The sequence below is a fragment of the Mustela putorius genome, unplaced genomic scaffold (assembly GCF_011764305.1).
Source record: "Mustela putorius furo isolate JIRA1106 unplaced genomic scaffold, ASM1176430v1.1 tig00000275_pilon_pilon_pilon, whole genome shotgun sequence".
NCBI lineage: Eukaryota > Metazoa > Chordata > Mammalia > Carnivora > Mustelidae > Mustela > Mustela putorius.
This window is the reverse complement of record NW_025421341.1, coordinates 14923366-14949545: the sequence shown is the minus strand read 5'-3', so window position 1 is coordinate 14949545 and position 26180 is coordinate 14923366. Positions and strand designations below refer to the sequence as shown.

The 26180-nt window shown below is 35.9% G+C and overlaps 1 protein-coding gene across 6 annotated transcripts in view; it reads left to right on the top strand.

Moving 5' to 3' along the window:
* The window catches only part of KANSL1L (KAT8 regulatory NSL complex subunit 1 like), a 136525-nt gene that overhangs the window by 54225 nt on the left and 56120 nt on the right, over positions 1–26180 (top strand). For 4 of the 6 annotated variants that reach the window (XM_013063776.2, XM_004767030.3, XM_013063780.2 and 1 more), the window contains one exon: positions 10406–10610. In XM_013063776.2, the coding sequence (XP_012919230.1) occupies positions 10406–10610 (205 nt within the window). The remainder of the gene's footprint in view (positions 1–10405; positions 10611–26180) is intronic. The other 2 variants (XM_013063779.2, XM_013063778.2) reach the window with 2 other exon arrangements.

Genomic DNA, 26180 nt, shown 5'->3' with positions numbered 1-26180 from the left:
AATTCAGGGTAAACACAGTATTGGGTTTTATCCTCAAATTACATAAAGTATCTCTTCACAAGACTATCTTGGGACATTTAATCCCCCCCATTATAACTTGTATTCATTTTCAATCAATTATAGTGTTTTTTATGATTTAGTGGTTTTGAGATAACTTGTGGTTATGCATATAGCATTTACATTTTATATATTCTTTTTGTTTTAGACATTTTGTGACCTTGGGCAAGTCATTTAATCTCTTCACATCTTATTTCTTTATCTTTAAATTTACTGGGACACAAATATTTATAAAGTAGCTTCTAGTACTAATATTCTTCAATTAATGTTTATTTTGAGGAATTCCTTTTTTTTAAACAAGTGAACAATAAAAACAGAGATTTCAAAACAACCTAAAATGTATCTTTTTGTCACATGACTCTTGTGTTTTCCTTTGGATGTAATCATTTTATGTTAGTACAAATCAAGAGATTTAGTGAATAGAGAAAAATTACTTTATTCAACATGCCTTAGTTAACATTATAGCATAATCTAGAGGCTAGTATGAAGGAGGTATTTAAGACAGTATGAGGAATGGGGATTCTACTCAAGTGCTAGAAACTTTCATATAAACCAAGAATTGTTTAAGAAAATTTATTATATTCTGCCTTTCTTGGATGATACTGAAGTTAATTAAATTTTTCTTTGATTACTCAGGCTCATGACTGGCCACATCCTCAGGGAGTATGGAGATAATAGCTGTATATCTGTAAAATAATTTACTTGATAGTAAATATCTACTGAGTAGCCTCAGTGTGCTAGATATTGGATTGGGCAGGAAGGATACATGTTGAACAAAAACACATTGGTCTCTGTACTCAAGGTATAAAGTGTGAGTGGGGAAAAAAATGACATCAACCAAATAATCATAGAAATAGATGCATAACTTTAAACCCTGATCAAGTGCTATGAAAAAACTCATTGTTAAGAATATTCCTGGGCGCCTGGGTGGCTCAGCGGGTTGAGCCGCTGCCTTCGGCTCGGGTCGTGATCTCAGGGTCCTGGGATCGAGGCCCGCGTTGGGTTCTCTGCTCGGCAGAGAGCTTGCTTCCCCCCTCTCTCTCTGCCTGCCTCTCCATCTACTTGTGATTTCTCTCTGTCAAATAAATAAATAAAATCTTTAAAAAAAAAAAAAAAAAAAAAAGAATATTCCTTTGGTGGGTGCCTGGGTGGTGCAGTTAGTTAAGTGTCTGACTTTTGGTTTCAGCTCAGGTCATGATCTCAAGTCCTGATCTCAGGGTTGTGGGATCAAGTCCCACGTTGGGCTCTGCCGCTCAGAGAGTTTCAAGCCAACTCGGCTTGAAACTCTCTCCCTTTCCCTCTGCCCCTGCCCCCCATTTTCTCTCTCAGATAAACCTTAAAAAAAAGGGGGGGGGTGCCGGGGTGGCTCAGCTCGTTGAACGTCTAACTTTTTGATTTCAGCTTAGGTAATGGCCTTAGTGTCATGGCATCAAGCCTTGTGAGATTCTCTCCCTCTCCTCCTCCCATGCTCATGCATATGCTCACACAATCTCCCTGTCTCTCTCAAATAAAATAAACATTAAAAAATAATAATAATAACATCCCTTTGGGCGGCGCCTTGGTGGCTCAGTCTGTTAAGCATCCAGCTCTTGATTTTGGATCAGGTCGTGATTTCAGGGTCATGAGATTGAGCGCCATGTCAGGCTCCGCACCGGACATGGGGCCCTTCTTAAAATTCTCTCTTCCTCTTCTCTCCTGCCCATCCCTGTTTGCGAGCACTCTCTCTCAAAAAAAAAAAAAAAAAAAAAAAAATTACAAAATCAAAAATACCCCTTTGGAATCAGACGAATCTGAGCTCAGTCCCAACTCTGAGCCAACTTTGGTAGCATTGCATTCTTGGGCAACTTTCTAAATCCCAGTTCAAATGAAACCAAGCAGTCTGCTTCCTGGATTGTTGTAAGGATCAAATAAAATAACAAGTGTGAGAGTATTTTGTTTTGTTTTGTTTCGTTTCATTTTGCTTTAACTTGTTCATTTTCTGTCTTCCTGGATGAAAATATAAGCTCCATGAGAGCAGGAACTTTTTTAGTCTGACTTATTAACTGCTCATTTCCTAGCATCTAGATCAGTGAGTGTCAGTCACATTATGGGCATGAGTAGATATTGGTTGAATGAATGAAATGTCTTAAGATTTCTTGCAGGTAATCAGCATTCCATAAAAAAATATTTTGTACTCATTTCTCTTTTCTCCCCATAGTCAGATTGATATTTTCAGCATTGCTCTCATGGCTATCTCCTGCAGTTCTGCTTTGTCTCATCTAATTTATTGATGGACTAGAAAATCAGGTAACAAAAGCGGTAGAAATATTTGTATTATAATAAGAGACATTCTCTAGTAAGAAAGAAGTCCTCTCCTAACAGTAACAGGAGTGAACTTTTGTGTATGAACAGTGAGGTTTTTGGGTTATTTAAAAGGATTTTGTGATTTCATCCATATTCTGTATACTTGGGATTGCCAGATAAGTAATCTCATAGGTGAAGTATTACAGTTCTTCTAACAAAGGGTACTTATTCTAGCTTGATATCATATTATATCATAATTTTTGTGTATAATGAGGTTAGAAGAATTTTAAGATTTTAATATTTAAAGGTTGGCCACCTATTCTGTATATTAATTTTTAGGGGATCACATAAAGTTTATTGTTGGATATAATTTAATAAAATTTTAAGGTGATTTTTATAATATTCTAATGAACTGTTCTCTCATGTGTCTAAAGTAAATTCACCTGGTAAATTATTTTCCAGGCTACCTATTTGCCCACTTGTTATTCATTAATTCCCAACCCCCACCTCTTGTTCAATGGCAGTATCTCCCAGAAGTTAGAATTGTTTTTCTTAGCTTTATTAATCTTGGCAGCAGGGTCTAAGATGAATCACCAGGAACTGAGCAACTGACAAGATTGAGTCTTCAAACAAATGAGGCATTATATTTTATCATCATAGAGATATTAGTTTTTAGATCTTGTACTCTAAAATAAGATAAAATGTTGTAAATGGATCCTTGCTTACCCCATGGGGTATTATCTCAGAGAAAGTGAATTTCTATTTGAAGTAATATCTAGATTTTTATTATTGTTGTTTTTTTTTTGCCTTAATGAGACCCAGAACATGATACAAAATTAAATTCCAATGAATCATTGCCATGCTATTTATTTTCACTAATGATAATTATCTCTTGAAGTGCAACCATTCTTTCTAATTGGATATCATAATTGAAAAACTGCAGTTAAGCTGGCAAACGAATTACATAGAAAGTAATTTTTCATCCTTATAATATCTTCAATAGTCACTTCTCAGAAGAAAACACTGTTAGCTGCATATTCTAGGCTGAAATTTTCAGTATAATTTTGGGTTCATTCGAATGACATTCATTATCTGCTGTTTTTATCTCTGGCTCTTAAATTCTTAAGCTCTTAAGTTTTTTATTTTTATGTAATCTTTACACCCAACATGGGGCTCAAATTTACAGTCCTGAGATCAAGAGTTGCATGCTCTTCAAGTGATACTTTTTAAAGTATTAGGCAAAGAGACTAGGATATCAATAATGGCAGTTGTATTTTTCTGAGAATTGAGACATGAAAGTTTGTTAAACATTTCTAGCTAATGTATAGTTCGGGAGATACAATTCAGATTCTTCAATATAATCTCTGAGCTGTTTTTCTCACATATAATTTGTTTGAAAGTTTGAAATGGAGACTTTGTTTTACTAATTACTATTTTTCATTTTAAAGTAAAATTTGGAGAGAGATAAAAATAGCAGTTAGCATTGTAATAATCTTGTTTTTCTCTCTACCTTTTATTATATAAAACTTCGACATATAGAAAGCATAGTAAAGTGAATTCACATATTCCCAGCTTTAAGAATCCCCAAGATTTTGGGTGTACCTAGTTGGTTTAGTCTGTAGAGCATACGACTCCCAATCTTGGGGATGTGGGTTCCAGCCCCACATTGGGGGTAGAGTTTACTTAGAGAGAAAAAAAAAAAAAGAAGAAGATAAGAATTCCCAAGATTTTCCTAATTCATTTCAACTATTTCCCTTCCTGACACATTGTTTTCTATGGACTTTTAAAAAGCAAATTGTACTGATTGTTACTTTAACTTGTAAATTCTTCTGTATATTTCTTTGAATCAGCTTTTTTTTTTTTTAAACATACCCACCTTGGTATTATCATCTGCTTATTAACTTTTATATTATTAGCCATAATTTGTTGCTATTACAAAATTCTCTATTCATATTCAGGTTTCTCCAGTTGTCTCAAAATTATCTTTTTATGGGTAATAAAATATGGCTTTTTAGTCATGATCCAAATAAAATTCATATTATTACATTTGGTAATTATGTCTCATAAGTATCTTACTCTGATACTACTCATTACTAGTATATGACTACTCTGACACTAGTTATTATTTATTCTGATATTAGTCATTTAAAAATCTGTTGGAAGCCCCTAATACAGGGGCATCTAATTATCACAATTGGTAGGGCATGTGACTTTTAATCTCAGGGTTATAAGTTCAAGCCCCACATTGGATATAGAGATTACTTAAAAATCTTAAAAACATAAGTCCCTAATACAAAATTTTTTTTAAAAGACTGATTTTCAGATGACATTTTTTGTTTAGAAAAACAGTACAAGCTCATTGTAGGAAAATTGGAAAACTCACAAAATACTAAATAGAAAGTAGAAATCATATTGCTCAGAGTATGCTTATTTTCTATCACATTTATATATTATTTTCATAGTTGAGATATATTAGAAGCAGTTTTAGATCTTATTTTGATATATCAAAGATATAAAGATTTATAGATATATCTTTAATTCTTACAATAAAGGGACTTGTAATTTGAGTAAGGGGTATAGTTTTTCTCCTTAATACCTAAAGTAGGGGAAATGGCCTGGTAAATGTACGGTTTTCTCTGTACCAGATAATGCCTGTTATCGTGATCCATTGGTCCTTTGAGAGAGTTGTTTTACTTTTGACATTTGGAGGACAAGTAATGCCCATAGGAAGACCATTTTAGTAAGTTTATATTAGCCCTATTTTAGGTAAATTCTTTAAAATTTCTTTCAAATGGCAAAGGTGAATGCCATCCTAAATGTCATTGAGTTATCTGAGTATGGGATGCATTCATTTTTCCAAAAACTATCAAGAGAAAACAAGATAGTAAATTCAGTATTAGCAGGATGTTTGACATCAGGGAAATTTGGAGAAAGTTCTTGCTATAGATTGAATTCATCAAAGAACAACTGATGAAAAGGAGAGAATTGAAATAGAGATTACTAATCATGCAAAAACAGTGATTTTTAGATGTGTAGTTTTATAGATATTTTAGTTTCCTAGGGTGGTTGTAACAAATTACCACTGAGTGGCTTAAAATAACAGATACTTACTCTTTCACAGTTCTGTAGGCTAGAATTTAAAAATCAAGGGGTTAGGGCTGTGTTCTCAATGAAGGTTCTAGGGAAGAATCGTTTCTTGCCTGGCTTCTCCTGGTTGCTGGCAGTCTTTGGCATTCCTTGGCTCGGAGCCCATCTCTCCAGTCTCTACCCCACCTCTTTGTCCATGGGGCATTATTCCTTGGGTGCTTCTCTTCATTGTCTGTCTCTTTTATAAGGACATCAGTGGGTGGATTTAGTGTCTACTCTAATCCTCTATGACCTCATTTTACCTAATTACATTTGCAAAGACTGTATTTCCAAATAAGGTCACACTGTGATGTTCTTGGTGGGTGTAACTTTTGTGAGGGCACTCTTCAACCCAGGACAGTGGGTATGGGTATTTTGTATGTGAATATATGGGAACTGGGGGTTAGGAGTGGAGATATGAGAACCTTTTTGAGAATTCACATTCTCATTCTTCCTTATTGATTTGTACTTTTTGTAAATTTTATTTTATTTATTTTTTTAAGTAGGCTCCATGCCCAGCTTGGAGCCCGATGGAGGCTTGAACTCACTACCCTGAGATCCAGACCTGAATTTATCAGGAGTGGAACACTTAACTGACTGAGCCACCCAGGCACCCCTCTACTCTTTAAAAAGTTTATATAAGAATGGGTAAATATGGGAGAAATATTGAAAACTACTATCCTTAAACAGTATTTTAAAGTTAAAATTAAAAATTTATGTTCTGCTCTTCTTGAGAACAAAAGATTAAAATAATCTCATAAAGTCTTTTTTATGCTTTTATGGTTCTAGCATTCTGAATTTACAACCAAGCTCCAAAGTTTCTTATTTACTAAAAATATTTGAGCACAGCATTATAAGGTCATTATTCCAATTATTCCTGTCCTTCTAAGAGGATAATTTGGTTTAGGCAAAAGATTATTAAATATTTGAATAATTTACTGTGAAGAACTCTAGATTGTCTTTCACTGGGTTTGTGAAAGAAAGAAAATAAATATCAAAATTAAACTGTTTTTCCACATCCTCTACCATTAATACTGTCACTGAGATAACACCAAAAAATTAGTTAATCCATGCCCCCATATATTCATATTGTTAGATTGTTTTATTTATTAATATAAGTGTATAATGTTAGCAGGAATTGATTTTGGTAGTGATTTACAGTAGAATATCTGGTAAAAAATGAAAACTTTTGGGACTTTGGTTCCTAGTAATCGAGAGTATAGGACTGTACTGTAGAAAAAATTCACTTGAAGTTTTCCACTCAAACTCTGTAGCAGCAAATTGAATACTTGTTATCATCCATAAATATCTTAACTGCTAGGATTTTCTAGGATTGTAATAGAAAACCAGTTATTTCAGAAAGTCATTAAATAACTATTAGAGAAAGTAAATAGTGTTAATATAAAGTATGAACTCAGAACTTTTTATTTTTTTAGATAAAGCTCTCAGTTGTTTGCACGTTTTAGATTAGAAGAAATTTTTAGACTTGATTGATGCCCTTTTATAAATGAGAACATCTTATGGTTCTTACCTCCTTATTCTAAATTTATGATGGACATACTTGACTATACAATAAGATAAGATACATCATATCTTACTACCAAAAACTACCTTTTGTAAACCAGATTTAGAGATAGAGAATGAAATGCAAAGCCCTATCTCTCTTTCTATATATATCTATATATAGATATATAGATATATAAAATTTTTCTAAAAGCTTTTTTGTAGTCTTTCGTTTAGAACCTCTTCTGCTTTTTAGGTTATTTAAAAGGTTCAATGTTTACTCATTCACTAAACTAATTATATAGGTATAATGTGTTTTATATAGGCACTATATAAAGCACAGAGCTGGGATGTTAAACCAGCCAATATACATATGTGTGTATTTCTCTATTCACTCAACAAATATTTACTGAGCATCTCCTGTATGTCAGGTGTAGTATCAGGAATTTCTTGATACAAGGGTGAATAAAACAGATACAGTCCCTGCACTACCTACAGTCTAGAAAGACATTAATTAACCAGATAATCATACAGATGAATACAAAATATCACTATGAAAAATGCTTTGAAAGACAGATGAACAAGTGCTGTCAGAGCTCAAAAGGGGATTTGACCTAGTCTTTGGAAAGACGAAACAAGGGCTGAAAGACTCTAAGAAACTGACTTTTGAACTGAGAGCCGCATGATTATTGGAAATTAAGTAGTTGAAGGAGGATGTGAGAAGTAAAGCAGAGATAACATATAACAGGTCTTGTACTGTAGAGAGTGTGAATTACTTGAAATGAAAGGAGGTGGTGTGGCTAGAACGCAGGGAGCAGGGAGGACTGCGATGCAAGATAGTCAGGAGACTGATGGCAGCTGCCAGGCCAGTCAGGGCCTTTTAAACTTGAAGTCTTTTTCTCCAGAGTAATGGGAAGGCTTTGACAGATGGCAAACAGTATAGGGATGGGAGGAAAGGGAATGAAAAGGTAATATTTGTTTTCCCAAAAGATTGATAATAGAAGGAAATGAAGGGGGGAAAGTGCGGATGAGAGAGACCAGTTAGAGGCTCTTGGAGTATTCCTGGACAAAAAGAGCTTGAATTAGGGGAGTGATTGTGGAAATGGAGAAAGATATCAACCAATTTTCACTGTTCTCCTCTCCTCAATTTTTTTAATTCATTTTAAAGCCAAATCATGGGGTGCCTGGGTGGCTCAGGCATTAAGCGTCTGCCTTCGGCTCAGGTCATGATCCCAGGGTCCTGGGATTGAGCCCCACATCGAGCTCCCCACTCAGCTGGAAGCCTGCTTCTCCCTCTCCCACTCCACCTGCTTATGTTCCCTCTCTCGTTGTGTCTCTCTCTGTCAAATAAATAAAATCTTAAAAAAAAAAAAAAGAAACTTGAAAATACAACATTCAGTGAATAAATGGCACATTTTCTTTTTACCTTTAACCCAACCTATAAGCCTCTAGCCGATTCAAAAGCTGTGTCCGGTCAGTCAATAAAGAGAAGGTGGCTCGTTTTCTTTAGGCTAACTCTTCTGTGGGGAGGGAAATAAGGTCTCATCAACAGCTAAAGAATTACAGAGGGCAGAGTTAAACTGTGCTTCAGAGTTAACTCCTGGAATGAAAAAAGCTCTTCATTTTCTCTAGACGCTATGGAAGCAATGTCTCTTGCCTAAATATGTTTCTAACTTGCCAGAAGAACCTCTTTTTGTACTGGATCTACTCCTATCTTCTTGGATTCTAGCATCCTGACTTGACTTCTTATATCAACCACCTTCTGAAAACTGTCTTCTGCCTGACCTGACTTCTCTGCCAACCACCTACCCTACCCAGTGCCTCTTTTGATACTATCATCTGTAACTTCTGCTCATGCTTGACATGATAGCCCAACTCCCTGGCTGTTTCTCAAGAGCAGACTGTTACTTAGCACTGATACACTTATTATAGAAAATAATGTCTAGGACTTGAGATTGGACCTGTTAATTTGAGAACAGTGTTGTATTAAACCTTTCTTAGATCTTTAAAATGCTTACTAACTGGGACTTAAGACTCTTTTGAGTAGGTTTCTCTGAAGACTAAAGTTAAGATTTTAGGGCGGGTGGTTCAGTCAGTTAAGAATCTGCCTTCGACTCGGGTCATGATCCCAGGGTCCTGGGATCCAGCCAAGTCTGACTCCCTGCGCAGTGGGGAGCTTGCTTCTCCTTCTCCCTCTGCTTGAGCCCCCCAGCTTGTGCTCTCTCTCTCTGAAATAATAAAGTCTTAAAAAATATAAAGTTCAGATTTTAAAATGAAATAGTTATTATCACCTCTTTCCCCCTATACTGGTATGGCCAGTAGTACATACTCAAGTACTTGTTGGGTGTATTATAGTCACCAAATTCCATATTTAATTCTCTTTGGTGTTACCAAGAAAAGTCATTTAGGTGCCTTTATTTCTGATTTCTTATTACTATAAAGCACTCTTAAATTACTTTCTTTATCCATAAGCTAGGAGAATATTTTATAGCAGCCATAAATATGATTTGAAACTAATGATGCTGCTATAGAAAAACCAGATCTTAAATTTACGGTTAAACACCAATTCTACTTAAGTCAAATAACTTACTTAGAATGTATGTTTATTAGCAATACAACATATGGCAGATTCACTTCTTGATATTAAAATAGTAAATTGACTAGTTTCTGTTTATATAAATAAGGTTGAAATCGGTACATTGTATGTAGTGCCTGAAAAACTTAATTATTTTATATATAGTATACAGGTATAAATGAAATGAAATTTATGTGGCACTGAGCATTAACTTCTTTCTGATATTCTGATTTTTAAAAAATATTTAAATATGTTTTAAAATTAATATGAAGAATGTTGATGACATTAATGTGCTTATTTTTGTATATAGTGTGTGTAATCTATTTCACTATTTTATAGTTGTGGCTTCTATATCATCAGAACTTTTTAAAAATTTCTAAAATATAGTAAGATTGTATCTTTGTTTCAGAATTTACTGAAATGGTATGTAGTATTTATTTCAGAGCAACTAATGATACAGTATGGGATTTTAGCCTTTTGTAAACCTATAATCTTATGTAGTTTCACCCATATGCAAAAAGAATATGATGTAAATAGTTGCAGCACCGAACAACAGGCATGAATTATTTATTTACAGTGAACATGTACATCGTACCGGTGAACTCATATGAGCATTTCTGACCGATGGGATATTTGTTTTACAGGAGGAAATAGAAGTAGAAATTATTTTTACAACTTGAATATATAAATCCCCGTTAATACCCATTCTTCTGCCAATTGTTACCACAAAATTGGCTAAAATTAATACTCTTCTGTCATAATAGATCAAGGCAATTTACATTTAGTTTTCTTTGTCTTTTTTGTTTGTTTGTTTGTTTTGTTTTATTCTCTCTACTCCCCAATTATTTCATGGCATTTCAGTGCTTCAGAGAATTTAGATGAGCTCTCTTCCTCCAGTAGCTGGTTACTTAACCAGAAGCACAATAAGAAAAGGAGAAAAGACAGGACAAGATTGAAATCTCCGTCCTTGACTATCATGAGTACAGCTGCTCGAACAAGGCCACTTCAGAGTTTCCACAAACGAAAACTCTACCGATTGAGCCCTACTTTTTATTGGACTCCGCAGGTAAGGCTGCCTATGGGAAAATGTGAACAAAGATTCTGTCATCAATGTGTTTCACATACAAGAGGATACGGATTATACATGATTGTTTAGAATAATTACATCTAGAAACCTTTAAATATATAGTTTATAAGACATAGCTATTGACAATAATAAGTGGAATTTAATAAAATTTTTAACATGGCAGTGTATTAAAATTCTCACATCTCCATTTTTAAAAAATACCTTTTATGCTTAAACTAATTTGGAGGAAAATTACATATCATAGTGGTTTAAAATTTTGCTAGTAAGGGTAATAAGGAAAACACAAGTGTACTACATATTTGTCTTTTGCTTAGTAAAAAAAAAAAAGTAAAAATCTTCATAGCTGCCAGTTATTTTGTAGGAGATGGCATCACTCTCCTTTTTAGGTTTAGTATTTGTTAATCCTGGAGAGAATGTCTTTTCCTTTGTCTGGAATAAAAGCAATGCAATTTTATATATCCATGCTAATACTTTTTACAATTAAAATATACTTCATTAAAAACGTGCATTTTAACAATGAATTCTGTTACACTGGAAAGAAAACAAAAACATGCATTTAAAAAAGCATATTTTTCATTTGTTAGCAGAATGTTAAATGTACATCTTTCAATACATACCTAAAACTGTGATAAAAGTCAAGATGAGTTACCTTTAGTTTTTGTTATATGATGTGCTTTTTAGGAAAGTTTCTTAATGGGAAGATATTTTTATTTAAAGTTTTTACATACAAAGTCATATTTTGTTTAATGATTTTTATTTAAATATGCTATACGAACTAGATAAATATTTTTTGAAATCGAGTTTGTAATTTCATAATTATACATAGAATTGCTTATTGAAAATGTTGAATGTATGAGTATGCCATAATAGTCTGACTGGAAGGAATTTGCTTGAGTAATTTAGGGGATTTGTTAGATGTTACTAGGATATATTCTCTGAGATTGTAAAGATTGGCCTTTATTCATCAAACAAAGGAAGAAATGAGTGTGAGATAGATGATTGTTACTAGGAGACTATATACTTTATCATATTCCACTCATTGAGCTAAGCATTTTCAGTACATTATTTTGTTATTACCTCAAAATGTAACTGTGAGATGTTGTTAATTCTCCTTTAGATGCAGAAATTGAGGAGCAGAGAGATTAAGTAACTTGCCAAGGTCACACAGCTAGTAAGCAAAATGTCTGATTCCAAACACCATGCTCTTACCTGTTGTATTGATAATGACAAAAATAAACCAAATCTTTTTTGTTTTTGAAATCCGTTAAGACCGTATATTTGGGGGTATGGGAAGGGGCCTATCTGGTTAGAGGTATTAAGAAGTGCATCCTAAAATAAGGGTTTTGAAAGATAAACAGACTTTTGAAAGGTTATGGGAGAATTAGAGAAAGAATTTTAAGTAAATAGGAATAGAGATGAAAAAAATGGTGGAAGAACAGGTGCCCCACTCCAACTTACCCTCCAAATTGCAAGGATATTCAGTTGCCAGTTATTTACCTTTCTAAACTTAATAAATGTCCTTTCTCTCAGAAAGCCTTCCTTGACATCCTCATTATAGGATATTAATATAGCACCTTGTTATAAAAATAAGCCATTATTTTAGTGTAATCATTTATTTCTCTGTTTTCTCATTACATTGTAAATTCTTAGAGAATAGGGACTGTGTATTTCTGAACCTACAGAGCTTTGAACAGTAACTGTCCCAATAGTGTATGCTCAATAAGTAATTTTTTGATGTATGAAAGAATGTAGTGGACACAGGAAGATATTTAAAAGGTAATGGAGAGTGAGAACTTAAAAGTTCACTTTATGAAATTCACTTTGTGAAAAGGTCTATAACAGTAAGTAATGTCTAATAGAATTTTCTCGTAATGTTGGAAATGTTCCATAAATAACTGTGCTGTCTAATATGGCAGTAACAAAATACATGTAGCTATTAGCACATGAAATGTGGCTAGTGCAACTAAGGGACTAAAATTCTGTTTTATTAATTTTGATTTAAATAGCTACATACGGATAATGGCTACCATACTTGATATGACCAGTCTAGATTCATACTACCCTCACAGCAGTGAGTACATAATGGCACTCATTCTTGATTTCTAATACCATTCCCAGCTGAAAGGAAACAGAGGTCTTTGGAGAAATGAGTGATCTCCAGATGTGGGGAAGAGAGGGTATAAGATGAGCTTGGAATATCTCAATGTTAACAGAAAGCAAGAAAGTGTTACTGAAAAAAAAAAAAGAAAGAAAGAAAGAAAAAAGAAAAGATGGGGGCATGTCAAAAGAACTGAGAAGCTAGTTTGAAGATGCTACCATTGGCCAAATTTAGGGCTATTTTGAACATCCAAATAACTAAGGACAGTAATGAGCCATTGAAAAAATAGGAAACCATGCATCCATACTGCTGACAGTCAAATTGGTTGATAGAAAGCAGAAAGGGAGAACTTTCCCAGATGGTAGAATGCTGATTAATAAGTATGGATTGAGCACAACTGCAGAATTATTGCAGTGTTCATTGTAAAGACTGACGGGGAAAGAATCATCAGTAGATGATGAAGACTAACTTAGGTCATGAGAAGAAGGATACAGCTTCAGTATGCAGTATTTTGGCCAGGGATACATGGCCTGAATTTAATTATAAGGAAATATCAGACAAAGCCAAAGCCAGCAACATGTTATTAAGAAACCGTGAAAAGTGGCCTGTATTGTTTAAAAAGAAAAAGTCAGTATCATGAAAGTCAAGAATGACTGAGAAAGATTGAAAGAGACTTTTAAAAGATACATGGCAATTAAATGAATATTTGATCCAGATCAGAATTCTTTTGTGGGGAGAGGGGATTTGGGGAAAATTGAGAAAACTATGCCTTTGGTGGTAGATTATATAAAAGTATTGTTCAGTTTCTTAAATGTGATAACTGTTTTGCCATTTTATAAGAAAATATCCTTATTTTAGGAAGTATACATTGAAACATTATGAGGTAAAGTGGCTAAGACATCTATTTTATTTATTTATTTTTTAAAGATTCATTATTTTAGAGAGAGGAAGGAGAGTGCAGGGATGGGGAGGGGTAGAGGGAGAGAAAGAAAGAGTCTTAAGCAGACTGTGGGCTGAGTGCAGAGCCTGGCACAGGGCTTGATCTCATGACTCTGAGATCACAACCTGACCTGAAACCAAGAGTCAGATGCTTAACTGACTGTGCTACCCAAGTGCCTCTAAGGCATCCATTTTATGTAATAAATTAATTCCTATGCATGTACCATGGTACTAGTTATGTAGCATCCTTGGTAGAATTGAGAAAAGAATTTGTTTTCTCTAACACTTAATTCTGTAGCAGAATACTGGCTGAGAAAAGCTTCTATAAAGGCAATGGAGAAATTGGAGTTATGCTGCAATGTAGCATCTAGTAATTAGCTGATCACCACTCTCATGGCAATAAGTATATGCGTGAATTGCAGGGGAAAAATCATCATACTGGTAAAGAATTTAGCAAGACTTCTGGTTTCAACTCCCAACACATAAAGAGCCTGGAAGTCATCATTTCTACCATTACAATAAGAAAAAGTGAACAAACTGAAAATCAGTGCTTTTCATGGACCCATCAAAGAAATGAAGCTATAGTACAAACTGCTACCCTGAATTATGGAGAGGAAAGTAACTCCAGAGAGCCACAGCTAAGATGTGCTTACCTGGAGCATAAGCCACAGCAACCATACATTAGTTGGTAGGAACATCTAACTGGTACTTTGGATGAATTACTGGAGGCTGAGTATGGATTAGACTAGCTTGAGAGTGAAAAACTCCTAGGGACTGTAGTTTTAGAAGTCCCTCCACACATTCATGGACTTTGCCTCTAGGTAAAACCATTAGGTTCTCACAGTGAGATCCTCAGCGGCTGTGACGTGGAAGGGGAAGGGATGACTTAGGAAATGAGGCCAGAAATTGAATACAGCGTTTTCTTCTAGGGAAAAGACTTCAGTAAAGTTATAGCTTACCTGGGAGAAAAGCATTTTTTCCACAGCTGTCCTCTGTAGGCTTTCATTCTGTCTCACCTAACAGGCAGTGCGGTGGAAAGTAAGAAACATTTGTTAAAGTCACAGACCCACTAACTGACTAAAATTTGATCATAAGATTATAGTAGATGCTACTGTAGGAGGTGTGCTTCCTTCCCTCCCTCCCTTTCTTTCTTCCTTTTCCTTCCTTCCTTCCTTCCTTCCTCCCCTTCCACTTTTCCCTTCTCTTCCTCTTCCCTTCCCCTTCCTCTGGATTTTCTCTTTCATAGGCTCCGTGCCCAATGTGGAGCATGAGCTCACGACCCTGAGATCAAGAGTCAGAGTCACTGCTGACTGTACCAGCCAGGCATCGCTGGTGTGGGTCCTTTCCCCCCACTTAGCCTCCACACCGACAAGGTTCTGGTACTGTAACGGTAGGTTACAGCTGCAAAGCATAGACTGTCTCTGAGGAGGAGTAATGAAGGAAGTTAAAAGTCAACAGGGGAGACAAAAACAAAGACACTAGAGGAATTTTGAGTCCTCTGGCATTTACAACTATAGCGGATATTACACATAGCCCGCTCTTAGCCAGATTAACATAGTGCCTCACGATAAAATTCTGTTTACCTCAGGGTGCTGGCTGGCTTAGTCGGCGGAACTTGTGACTCTTGGTTTCCAGTTGTGAGTTCAAGTTTCATATTTGGTGTAGAGATTAATTTTTTTTAAAAGATTTTATTTATTTATTTGACAGAGAAATCACAAATAGGCAGAGAAATAGGCAGAGAGAGAGGAGGAAGCAGGCTCCCCGGCGCTAAGCAGAGAGCCCGATGTGGGGCTCGATCCCAGGATCCCAGGATCACGACCCAAGCCGAAGGCAGAGGTTTTAACCCACTGAGCCACCCAGGCGCCCCGAGATTAAATTTTTTTAAAGTTCTGTTTACCTCAGATCCTGTTACCAGATATATCACATAAAGCTTTAACAAAAAATTACAAAGTATGCTAGGAACTGTGAAGAGACAAGGAGACTATCGGAACCAGGCTTACATAGGACAAAGATGTTGAAGTTCTCTTAAAGAACTGTGATTAATACATTGAAGTCTTTAATGGATTCAGTAGAAAACATGTATAGGTACTACAAGCAAAAGAGATGTAAACTTTTTAAAAATTCAGTTAACAGATAATGTTTATCACTTTCAGATGTAGAGGTCAGTGATCAGTCTTCTATAATACCCAGTGCTCATCACATCAGGTGCCCTCCATAAAATCCGTCCCCCGGTTATCCCATCCCCCCACCTCTCTCCTGTCCAGCGACTCTCAGTCCGTTTCCTATAATTAAGAGACTTTTATGGTTTGTCTCCATCTCTGATTTCATCTTGTTTTATTTTTCCCTCTGTTCCCATGATCCTCTATTTTGCTTCTTAAATTTCACATATGAGTGAGAGCATATGATAATTATCTTTCTCTGATTGACTTATTTCACTTAGCATAATAACCTCTATTTCCATCCACATCATTGCAAATGGCAAGATGTCATTTTTTTGATGGCTGAGTTGTAGTCCAGTGTGTCTGTGTGTGTGTGTATGCCATATCTTCTTTATCCGTTCATCTCTTAGTGGCCATCTGGACTCTTTCCATAGTTTGGCTATTGTGAACACTGCTGCTATAAACATTGGGGTACAGATGCCCCTTTGGATCATTACATTTGTCTGCATGTGACTGTCCAATTATCCCAACACCATTCATTGACGAGACTGCCTTTTTCCATTTGCTATTCGTTCCTGCTTTGTTGAAGATTAGTTCACCAAAGAGTTGAGGGTCCATTTCTGGGTTCTCTGTTCTGTTCTATTGATTTCTGTGTCTCTCTTTTTTGTGCCAGTACCATACTGTCTTGATGATTACAGCTTTGTAATATACTTTGAAGTCTGGCATTGTGTTGCCACCAGGCAACATTCCTTTGGCTATTCGGGGTCTTTTCTGGTTCCACACAAATTTAAGGATTATCTGTTCCAGCTCTGTGAAAAACGTTGATGGTATTTTGATAGGGATTGCATTGAATGTATAGATTGCTCTAGGTAGCAGAGACATTTTAACACAATATTTGTTCTTCCAGCCCATGAGTGTGAAACGTTTTTCCATTTCTTTTTGTCTTCCTCTATTACTTTCATGGGTGTTCTATAGTTTTCTGAGCAAAGATTCTTTGCCTTTTTGGCTAGGTTTATTCCTAGGTATCTTCTGGTTTGGAGTGCAGTTATAAATGGTATTGACTTCTTGATTTCTCTTTCTGTCGCATTGTTAGTATATAGAAATGCAGCTGATTACCGTGCATTGATTTTATATCCTGCCACGTTGCTGAATTACTGTATGAGTTCTAGAAATTTTGGGGTGGAGTCTTTTCGGGTTTACACATAGAGTATCACGCCATCTGTGAAGAGTGAGAGTTTGACTTCTTTGCTGATTCGGATGCCTTTTACTTTTTTGTTGTCTGGTTGCTGATATGAGGACTTCTATTACTATGTTGAATCATAGTGGTGATAGTGGACGTCCCTGCCGTGTTTCTGACTTTAGGGGGAAAGCTCTCAAGTTTCCCCCCACTGAGAATGATATTCATTGTGGGCTTTTTGCATATGACCTTTATGAAATTGAGGAATATTCCCTCTATCCCTACATTGTGAAGAGTTTTACTCAAGAAAGGATGCTGTACTTTATCAGATGTTTTTTCTGCATCTATTGAGAGATTCAGGTGGTTCTTGTCCTTTCTTTTATTTACGTAGTGTATCACATGGATTGATTTGCAGATGATGAAGCACCCTTGCAGCCCAGGAATAAATCCCACTTGATCAATGGTGAATAATCCTTTTAATGTACTGTTGGATCCTACTGGTTAGTATCTTGGTGAGAATTTTTGCATACACATTCATCAGGAATATGGTCTGTAATTCTTTTTGTCATGCTCTTTGTCTGATTTTGGGATCAAGGTAAGGCTGGCCTCATAGAAGGAGTTTGGAAGTTTTCCTTTCATTTCTGTTTTTTTACACAGCTTTAGAAAAATAGGTATTAATTCCTCTTTAAATATTTGGTAGAATTCCCCTGGGAAGTCCTCCGGTCTGGACTCTTGTTTGTTGGGAGGGTTTTTTTGTTTGTTTTTTTGTTTTGTTTTGTTTTTGGATTCCTGCTTCAGTTTCCTTGCTGGTTATGGATCTGTTCAGGTTTTCTATTTCTTCCTATCTTAGTTTTGGTAGTTTATAGGTCTCTAGGAATGCATCAATTTCTTCCAGATTGCCTAATTTGTTGGCATATAGTTGCTTATAATATGGGTTTTTTTTTTTTTTTTAGATTTTATTTATTTATTTAACAGAAAGAGATCACAAGTAGGCAGGAAGGCAGAGAGAGAGAGGAGGAAGCAGGCTCCCTGCTGAGCTGAGAGCCCAATGTGGGGCTTGATCCCAGGACCCTGGGATCATGACCTGAGCCAAAGGCAGAGGCTTAACGCACGAGCCACCCAGGTGCCCCTCATAATATGTTCTTATCATTGTATCTCTTTGATGTTGGTGGTGATTTCTCTCTTTCAAATATGTGATTTTATTTATTTGGGTCCTTCTTTCTTTTTGGTGAGTCTGGTCAGGGATTTATCATCTTATTAATTCTTTCAGAGAGTGAGTTCACAGTTTGATTGATCTGTTCTACTATTCTTTTGGTTTCTATTTCATTGATTTCTGCTCTAATTTTTATTAATTCTCTTCTCCTGCTGGGTTTAGGCTTTCTTTGCTGTTTTTTCTCCAGCTCATTTATGTATAAGGTTAGGTTGTGTATTTAAGACCTTTCTTGTTTCTTGAGAAACACTTGTATTGTATACATTTCTCTCTTAGGACCACATTTATTGCATCCTAAAGGTTTTGAACAGTTGTGTGTTTATTTTCATTTGTTTCCATGATTTTTAAAAAATTCTCTAATTTCCTGGATGACCCACTCATTCTTTAGTAGGATGCTCTTTAACCTCCATGTATTTGAATTCTTTCCAACTGTCTTCTTGTGATTGAGTTCCAGTTTCAAAGCATTGATGCAGGGAATGATCCCAATATTTTGAGACCTGATTTGTGACCCAGTATGTGATCTACTCTGGAGAGAGTTCCATGTGCACTCAAAAAAATGTGTATTCTGTTGTTTTGGGGTGGAGTGCTCTGACTGTATCTGTGAAGTACATCTGGTCCAGTGTGTCATTCATAGCCCTTGTTTCCTTTTTGATCTTCTGCTTAGATGATCTGTTCATTGCAGTAAGAGGGGTGTTAAAGTCCCCTACTATAATTCTATTATTAACAACACGTTTCTTTAATTTTGTTATTATATGGCTTATATATTTGGCTGCTCCCATGTTAGGGACATAAATATATACAATTATTAGATATTGCTGGATAGACCTTTTAATTATGATATAGTATTCTTCTGTATCTCTTATTATAGTCTTTGATTTAAAAATCTAATTTGTTTGACATAAGGATTGCCACCCCAGCTTTCTCTCTTTTTTTTTTTTTCCCAGCTTTCTCTTGAAAGAATACCATACCATTAGCATGATAAACTGTTTTCCACCCCCTCGCTTTCAATTTGGAGATGTCTTTAGGTCTAAAATGAGTCTCTCATAGATAGTATATTGATGTTTCTTGCTTGTTTTTATCCATTCTGATACCCTATATCTTTTGACTGGAGCATTTAGCCCATTTACATTCAGGATAACTTTGAAAGGTTTCAGTTTAGTGCCACTGTATTACCTGTAAAGTCACTGTTTCTGTATATTGTCTCTGTTCCTTTCTGGTGTGTGACTTTTGGGCTCTCTCTTTGCTTAATGGATCCTCTTTAATATTTCCCACATGACTGGTTTAGTGATCACATATTCTTTTAATTTCTGTTTGTCCTGAAAGGTTTTATCTCTCCTCCTATTTTGAATGACATCCTTGCTGGATAAAATATTCTTGGCTGCATATTTTACTTACTTAGCACCCTGAATATATTATGCAGTCTTTTCTGGCATGCCAGATCTCTGTAGATAGGCTGTCTGCCAGTGTAATGTTTCTACCCTTATAGGTTATGGGCCTCTTTTTCTGAGCTGCTTTCAGGATTTTCTTTGTCTCTGAGATTTGCAATTTTCACTGAAGTGTTGAGTTGTTGACCTCTTTTAATTGATTTGAGGGGGATTCTTTGAAAATCCTCCTAGACTTGACTGTCTGTTTCCTTCCCCAGTTTAGGGAAGGTCTCTGCTCTAATTTGTTCCAATATACCTTCTGCCTCTCTCTTTCCTCTTCTTCTAGGATCCCAATGATTCTAATATTATTTTGCTTTATAGAGTCAGTTTATTCTCACTTCATGATCCAGTAGTTGTTTATCTCTCTTTTTCTGAGCTTCCTTATTATCCATCATTTTGTCTTCTCTATCACTAATTCTCTCTTCTGCCTTATTTATCCTAGCTCTTAGAGCCTCCATTTTTTTTATTGCATCTCATTAATAGCCTTTTTTATTTTGACTTGATTAGATTTTAGTTCTTTTATTTCTCCAGAAGGGGCTTCTGTAGTGTTCTCTATGCTTTTTTTTTTTTTTTTTTAAAGCCCAGCTAGTATTTTTGTAATTGTTATTCTGAATTCTAGTTCCTACATCTTACTTATGTCCATACTGATTAGGTCCCTGGCAGTCAGTACTGCTTATTTTTCTCTTTTTTGAAGTGAGGTTTTCTGTCTTGTCATTCTGTCCAGAGAAGAATCAATGAATGAGAGGAGAAAAGATTAAAATGGCAACTATGACTGCAGGGAAATAGACAGTAAACAAATTAGAAGAGACTTGAAGCCAGAAAAAAAAAAAAGAAAGAAAGAATGTAATCAGGTGAATAGAACAGAGCAATACACGAGATTTTGGGTGTATTTTGGTCTGTTTATTAGAAGAAACTGCATTCCAAAATTGTAAAGACAGAAAATGTTATGTATATACAAAAGTAAAATTAAATACAATGATAGAATAGAATGTAAGTGTAAAAGTGAAAATTAAAAAGATTTTTAAAAGTTGATTAAACTTCTTGAAGAAGGAAAGAGAAAAAAATTAAAGTTGAAAGACTAAGGACTCATGGGAGGAAAAACATGAATTTTATATACTATTTTCTTTTAGTGCTGGAGTTTTGCAGTTCTGTGTGATCAGTAAATTCCGTCTTAGCTGAATGTTCTTGCTGATCACTTTGGGGGAGAAGCCTGTTGCGTTGATTCTCAGGCATCTTTTTCTGAGGTTGAATTGTTCTGTGTATGCCAGGGGTCCAGATTAAGTAATCTGCACCAGATTGCTCTTTGTGGCTTTTGTTCCCTGAAGGCCTTCTGTACTGCTTTAGAGGATGAGAATGAAAATGGCGGCCTCCCAGTCTTCAACCCAGGCACTGAAAGCTCGGGGCCCCACTTCTCAGTATACCCTCGGAAAATCATTGAGTCATTCCTGTCTCCCTGCTCTTTGTCCACCCTCCATGGTCACCGAGCCTATGACCATGCATTTCTCTCTCAGGCCTACAATCCCATTTTGAATTCTCCAAACCCTGAAGACTCCTGTGACTTTCATTGGCATTACTTCTCCCGGACATGGTGGGGTTGTCTCACTGGGGCTCTGCTGCTTACTGGGCGCCTGGTCGGAGAGCAGTTGGTGGACCATGCTGTGTTTCACAGTTTATGGCATCCCCAAGATGAGAGCCCACTCTTGGGCTCATTGATTGAAACCAGCTTCCCTGTTTCAATGACTGAGAGCTCTGCCACTCTTCAACCCCAGTCTTTCTGTTACCCTGAGAATCCTGTGATACACTGTCCTACAGAGGATTCTACCCTGCTTTGCTACCTGAGCACCTTCTTGTGTGATTTATCTTCTGATATATTGCCTCGGATTTATTTCTCTGCACCTCCTACCTTACAGAAGTTGTCTCTATTTGTAGTTGCCGCTGTTCTTTTCTTAGATTTGTGGTTGAGTTTGCAGGTGTTCAGAATGTTTTATCAGCTATCAAGCTGAATTCCTGGGACCAGAAAAAACCCAAGTTCTACTCCTCTGCCACCTTGGATCTCTTGAGAGATGTAAACTTTTAAGAATCAAAAGTAAATGCTAGAAATCAAAAACACTGTAACCTAAATGAAGCGTACCTTTCATAACCTCATCTGTAGACTAGATATGACTGAGGAATGAATCAATAAGCTTGGGTAAGGCAAATAGAAACTTCACAAACTGAAATCCAAAGAGAAAAATGAATGAAAAAACAACAGTGAATCTAAGATTTAGAGGGTATTTCAGAAGGTCTCTCATGTGTAATTGGAATACCAGGAAGAGTAGAAGAATGGAGCAGAAAAAATATTTGACGTAATAATACATTAGAATTGTCTAAAGCACTAAACCGCACATCCAGAACATTCAAGCAGAAGAACATTAAGCAGGATAAATACAAAAAAAAAAAAAAAGAAAGAAAGAAAGAAAGAAAGAAAGAAAGTGAAATACCTAGGCATAACAAATTCAAACTGCAAAAAACCAAAGACAGAAAATCTTGAAGAAAGGCAGAGGAAAAAAAAAATCTTATCTATAGAAGAATAAGTATATGAATCACAGTTGAGTTCTCATCAGAAATCATACCATGTAAGTGAAAAGAGAATAGAATGAAATCTTCAGTGGGGGAAAAAAATGTAATGGGCATAATTCTGTCTTTCCCACAAAAGATATTTCCATGCTCTAACTCCTGCTATTATGAATGTGACTGTTACAGATTGAATCGTGTCCATCAGAATTCATATGTTGAAATAACATAACCCCTAGAATGTGCCAACCTCTAGTATTTCAGAATGTGAGCTTATTTGTAAATAGGGTTGTTGCAGATGTTATTAGTTAAGATGAGGAGATTAAGATGGGCCCTAATCCAGTATGACTGATGTCCTCATAAAAAGGAAAAGTCAGGTGTGGATGCATGTACACAGTGTGAACATCATGTGGAGGTGAAGATTGAGATCAGAATTACTCTTGAGTTAACCAAAGAATGTCAAAGATTGGCAGCAAAAAAAACAGCAGCAAGGGGAGAGGTGTGGGACAGATTCTTCCTTTTAGTCCTCAGAAGAAACCAATTTTACTGACACCTTGATCTGAATTCTAGCCTCCAGGAATATGAAAAGTAAGTCTGTTGTTTAAACCACATGGTTGTGGTACTTTGTGATGGCACACCTAGCAAACTAATACATTGACCTTATTTGGAAATAAGGTCATTGTAGATGGAATTGAGTTAAAGATCTTAAGATAATTTTGGATTTAAGATTAGCCTGTGAGCCTGTGAAGGAAATAGAGAAATTAGAGGCATAGAGACACAGAGAAGAAGGCTATGTGGGGATGGAGGCAGAGACTGGAATTATGTTAAAACAGCCATGGAACACCAGGAGCCACCAGAAGCTGAAAGGGTCAAGGAACAATTCTGCCACAGAGCCTTTACAGGAAGTTCAGCCCTGCCAACATCTCAGTTTTGGACATCTGGCCTCCAAAACAATGAGAAATAAACTTTTGTGGTTTGAGCCACCCAGTTTGTGGCAATTTTTTTTATGACATCCCTAGGAAACTAATAACAGAATTTGTTACCAGAAGTTGGGGTCCTGCTGTAATAAATGATAAAACTGTGAACATGATTTTGGAATTACGTAATGGATAGAGGCTGAAAGAATTTTGAGGTGAGCCTAGATTCTGTTGAGAGTTCCAAAAGAAATGAAGAGGATGGAAGGCAAAGGTGCTTTCATGTTAGAGAATACATACATTGTCATGAACAGAATGTTACTAGAAATGTGAGCATTAAAGGTACCTTTGATAAGATTTTAGAAGGAAATATTAGAAACTGGAAGAAAGATGATCCTTGTTATAAGGTTCTAGAAAACTTGTCTGAAAATACTCTATTTTTGAATGGAAAATAAAACTTGTAAACATTGAACTCATAGATATTTAGCTGAGGAAATTATCAAGCAAAGTTTGGAATATAGTGTAGTTTCTCTTTGCTTTTTATAATAAAATATTAGAGGAAATAGATAAATTGGGGAAGTACTTGTTAACTAAAAAGGAAACAGAACTTGATAATTTGGAAAATTTTCATCCTGTTGCCAAAGCCAAACAAAAATCATGTAGCATTATCTGGAGAGAATCCCGGGGTTTGTCTAGACAAGTTTTTGCCAGAGAGGTTAGGCATGTGATGCAGAGATCCAATCAACCATCTTAGTAGAAGTCAAAAAAATAATGGGGTTATCCATTATTATTATTATTTCTTGGGGGGAACCCTCTTGTCTAATGACAGGGATCCTCTTGATATATAGGAGAGACCCACAAGGCTTTTGAGAATTTTATATTGACAGAAATAGACTAAAAGGAGCAGAGACTGGATGAAATGAAAGTTGTTAGATACCCAAAAGTTTACAGGCAGGAAATGGACTGAGAGAGCTTACTACTCAGCTGCAAACACATCCTGACATTCACAAAAATAGAAGGTGTATCATAGAACTGAATATGAAAGGGAAACAATAAACCTAGAAGAAAACATAGGAGAATACCTTCATATTTTAGGGATAGTCATATATCTTTTTTTTAAGATTTTATTTATTTTAGAGCATGGTGGAGGGGCAAAGGGAGAGGGATAATCTCAAGCAGACTCCCCACTGAGTACTGAGCCTGTTGCAGGCAGGGCTCAATCCCATGACTCTGAGATCATGACCTCCGCCAAGATCTAGAGTTAATTGCTTAACCAACTGAGCCACCCACGTGCCCTGCGATAGTCATTCTTAAAACAAAACACTTAAATAATTGTTAACTTGGGCTTAGTTAAAATTATTAACTTATTTACATTAAAAGCAGCATTAATAAAGTCAAAATATGCACTGGAGAAAGATAGTTGCAGTGGATACATCCAAGAAAGATTTTGTTTCTTGGATATATACATATACACTTTAAATGGCTAAAAAACAAGAAAAAGACAAATCGCCCAATTAAAAATAGTTACATACTTTAAATTAATTCAAATAATAAATTCTATGTATATATTACCACAAGAACTTCTTCTAAATAAAAAATAATAGGCATAAAATTTTAACAAATCTTTCATAAAAGAAGATAGTATGGCCAATAACCCTATGAAAATGTGCTTAAAATCATTACTCGTCAAGGAAATGCAATTAAAATTACAATAAGATGTCACGATATGCATCTACTCTTCTAATTTAGAAATTCCACTTTTAGGAACTTTCCAGAGAAATGAATACATATGTACACAAAAAGACTTGTATAAGAGTGATAAAACAGGTTCTTTATTCACTGTAGCCCCAAATAGAAAGCAATCTTAACTGTCCATCACCTGGGGCACCTGGGTGGCTCAGTCAGTGAGAGCATCTGCCTGGCTCGGGTCGTGATCCCAGGGTCCTAGGATCAAGTCTGCTTCACCCTCTCTCTTTGCCCCTCCCCATTTATGCGCTCTCTCTCTCACTCAAAATCTCAAAAAATGTCCATCAGCAGGAAAATTATGGTATATATACATATAGCAGTAAAAAGGATGGACTGATACAAAAATATAGATATATTTCCTAGACATTATGTTGAGTGAAAGGAAAGAGTACATAGTCTATGATAAATACAAACAAAACTTACTGGTATTTATACAAATAAGGATTTGTGGTAACTTTAGTCGGGGGGTGCTGTTGATCAGTAAAGGATGTAACCAAGGTTTCTAGGTTGTTGGAACTGCTTCCTATCTCAATCAAGGTGGTGATAGTGGTGGTTGCCAGGTATATACATATGTAAAAGTTCATCATGTTATATATTTTCTTCACCATAGAAGTACATGTTATATATTTTCTTCACCATAGAAGTAGGCATGTGGCTCGTGCTACACATTCAGAGTTACCTCATTCTTTTTCCTTTCATCATCTACTGTAGTATAATAAACCATCGCGGGGCGCCTGGGTGGCTCAGTGGGTTAAAGCCTCTGCCTTCGGCTCAGGTCATGATCCCAGAGTCCTGGGATCGAGCCCCACATCGGGCTGTCTGCTCAGCGGGGAGCCTGCTTCCCCCTCTCTCTCTGCCTGTCTCTCTGCCTACTTGTGATCTGTCTGTCAAATAAATAAATAAGATCTTTAAAAAAGTAAAAATAAAAAAAAAAACATTGCAAATTTGAGTTGTTTAAAACAATTATCTTTCATGTCAATTGCCTGAGTTGTTGTTCTTTCAGTTTTACCTAAGATCTCCTATAGTTGCAATAAGATGGTATCTGGGGTTGGAGTCATTTGGAGGCTTGAATGGGCTAGTGACCTTGACTTCTTTTTCTCTTTATGTAGTCTCAGGCCTTTTCATGTGGTCTTTTCACATGGTTTCTTTAGCAGGGTGGTTTTATATTGTGACCCAGGCATTCAAAAATGTAAATATGAAAGCTGCCAGTTCTTCTTAAGACTTAGGCCTTAAACTAATATGAAATTTTCTGTTCAGTTTATTGGGTAAAGCAAATCAGTATGGGATTTAATATGGAAACAACTATTCAAGGGCAAGAATATTGGGAGG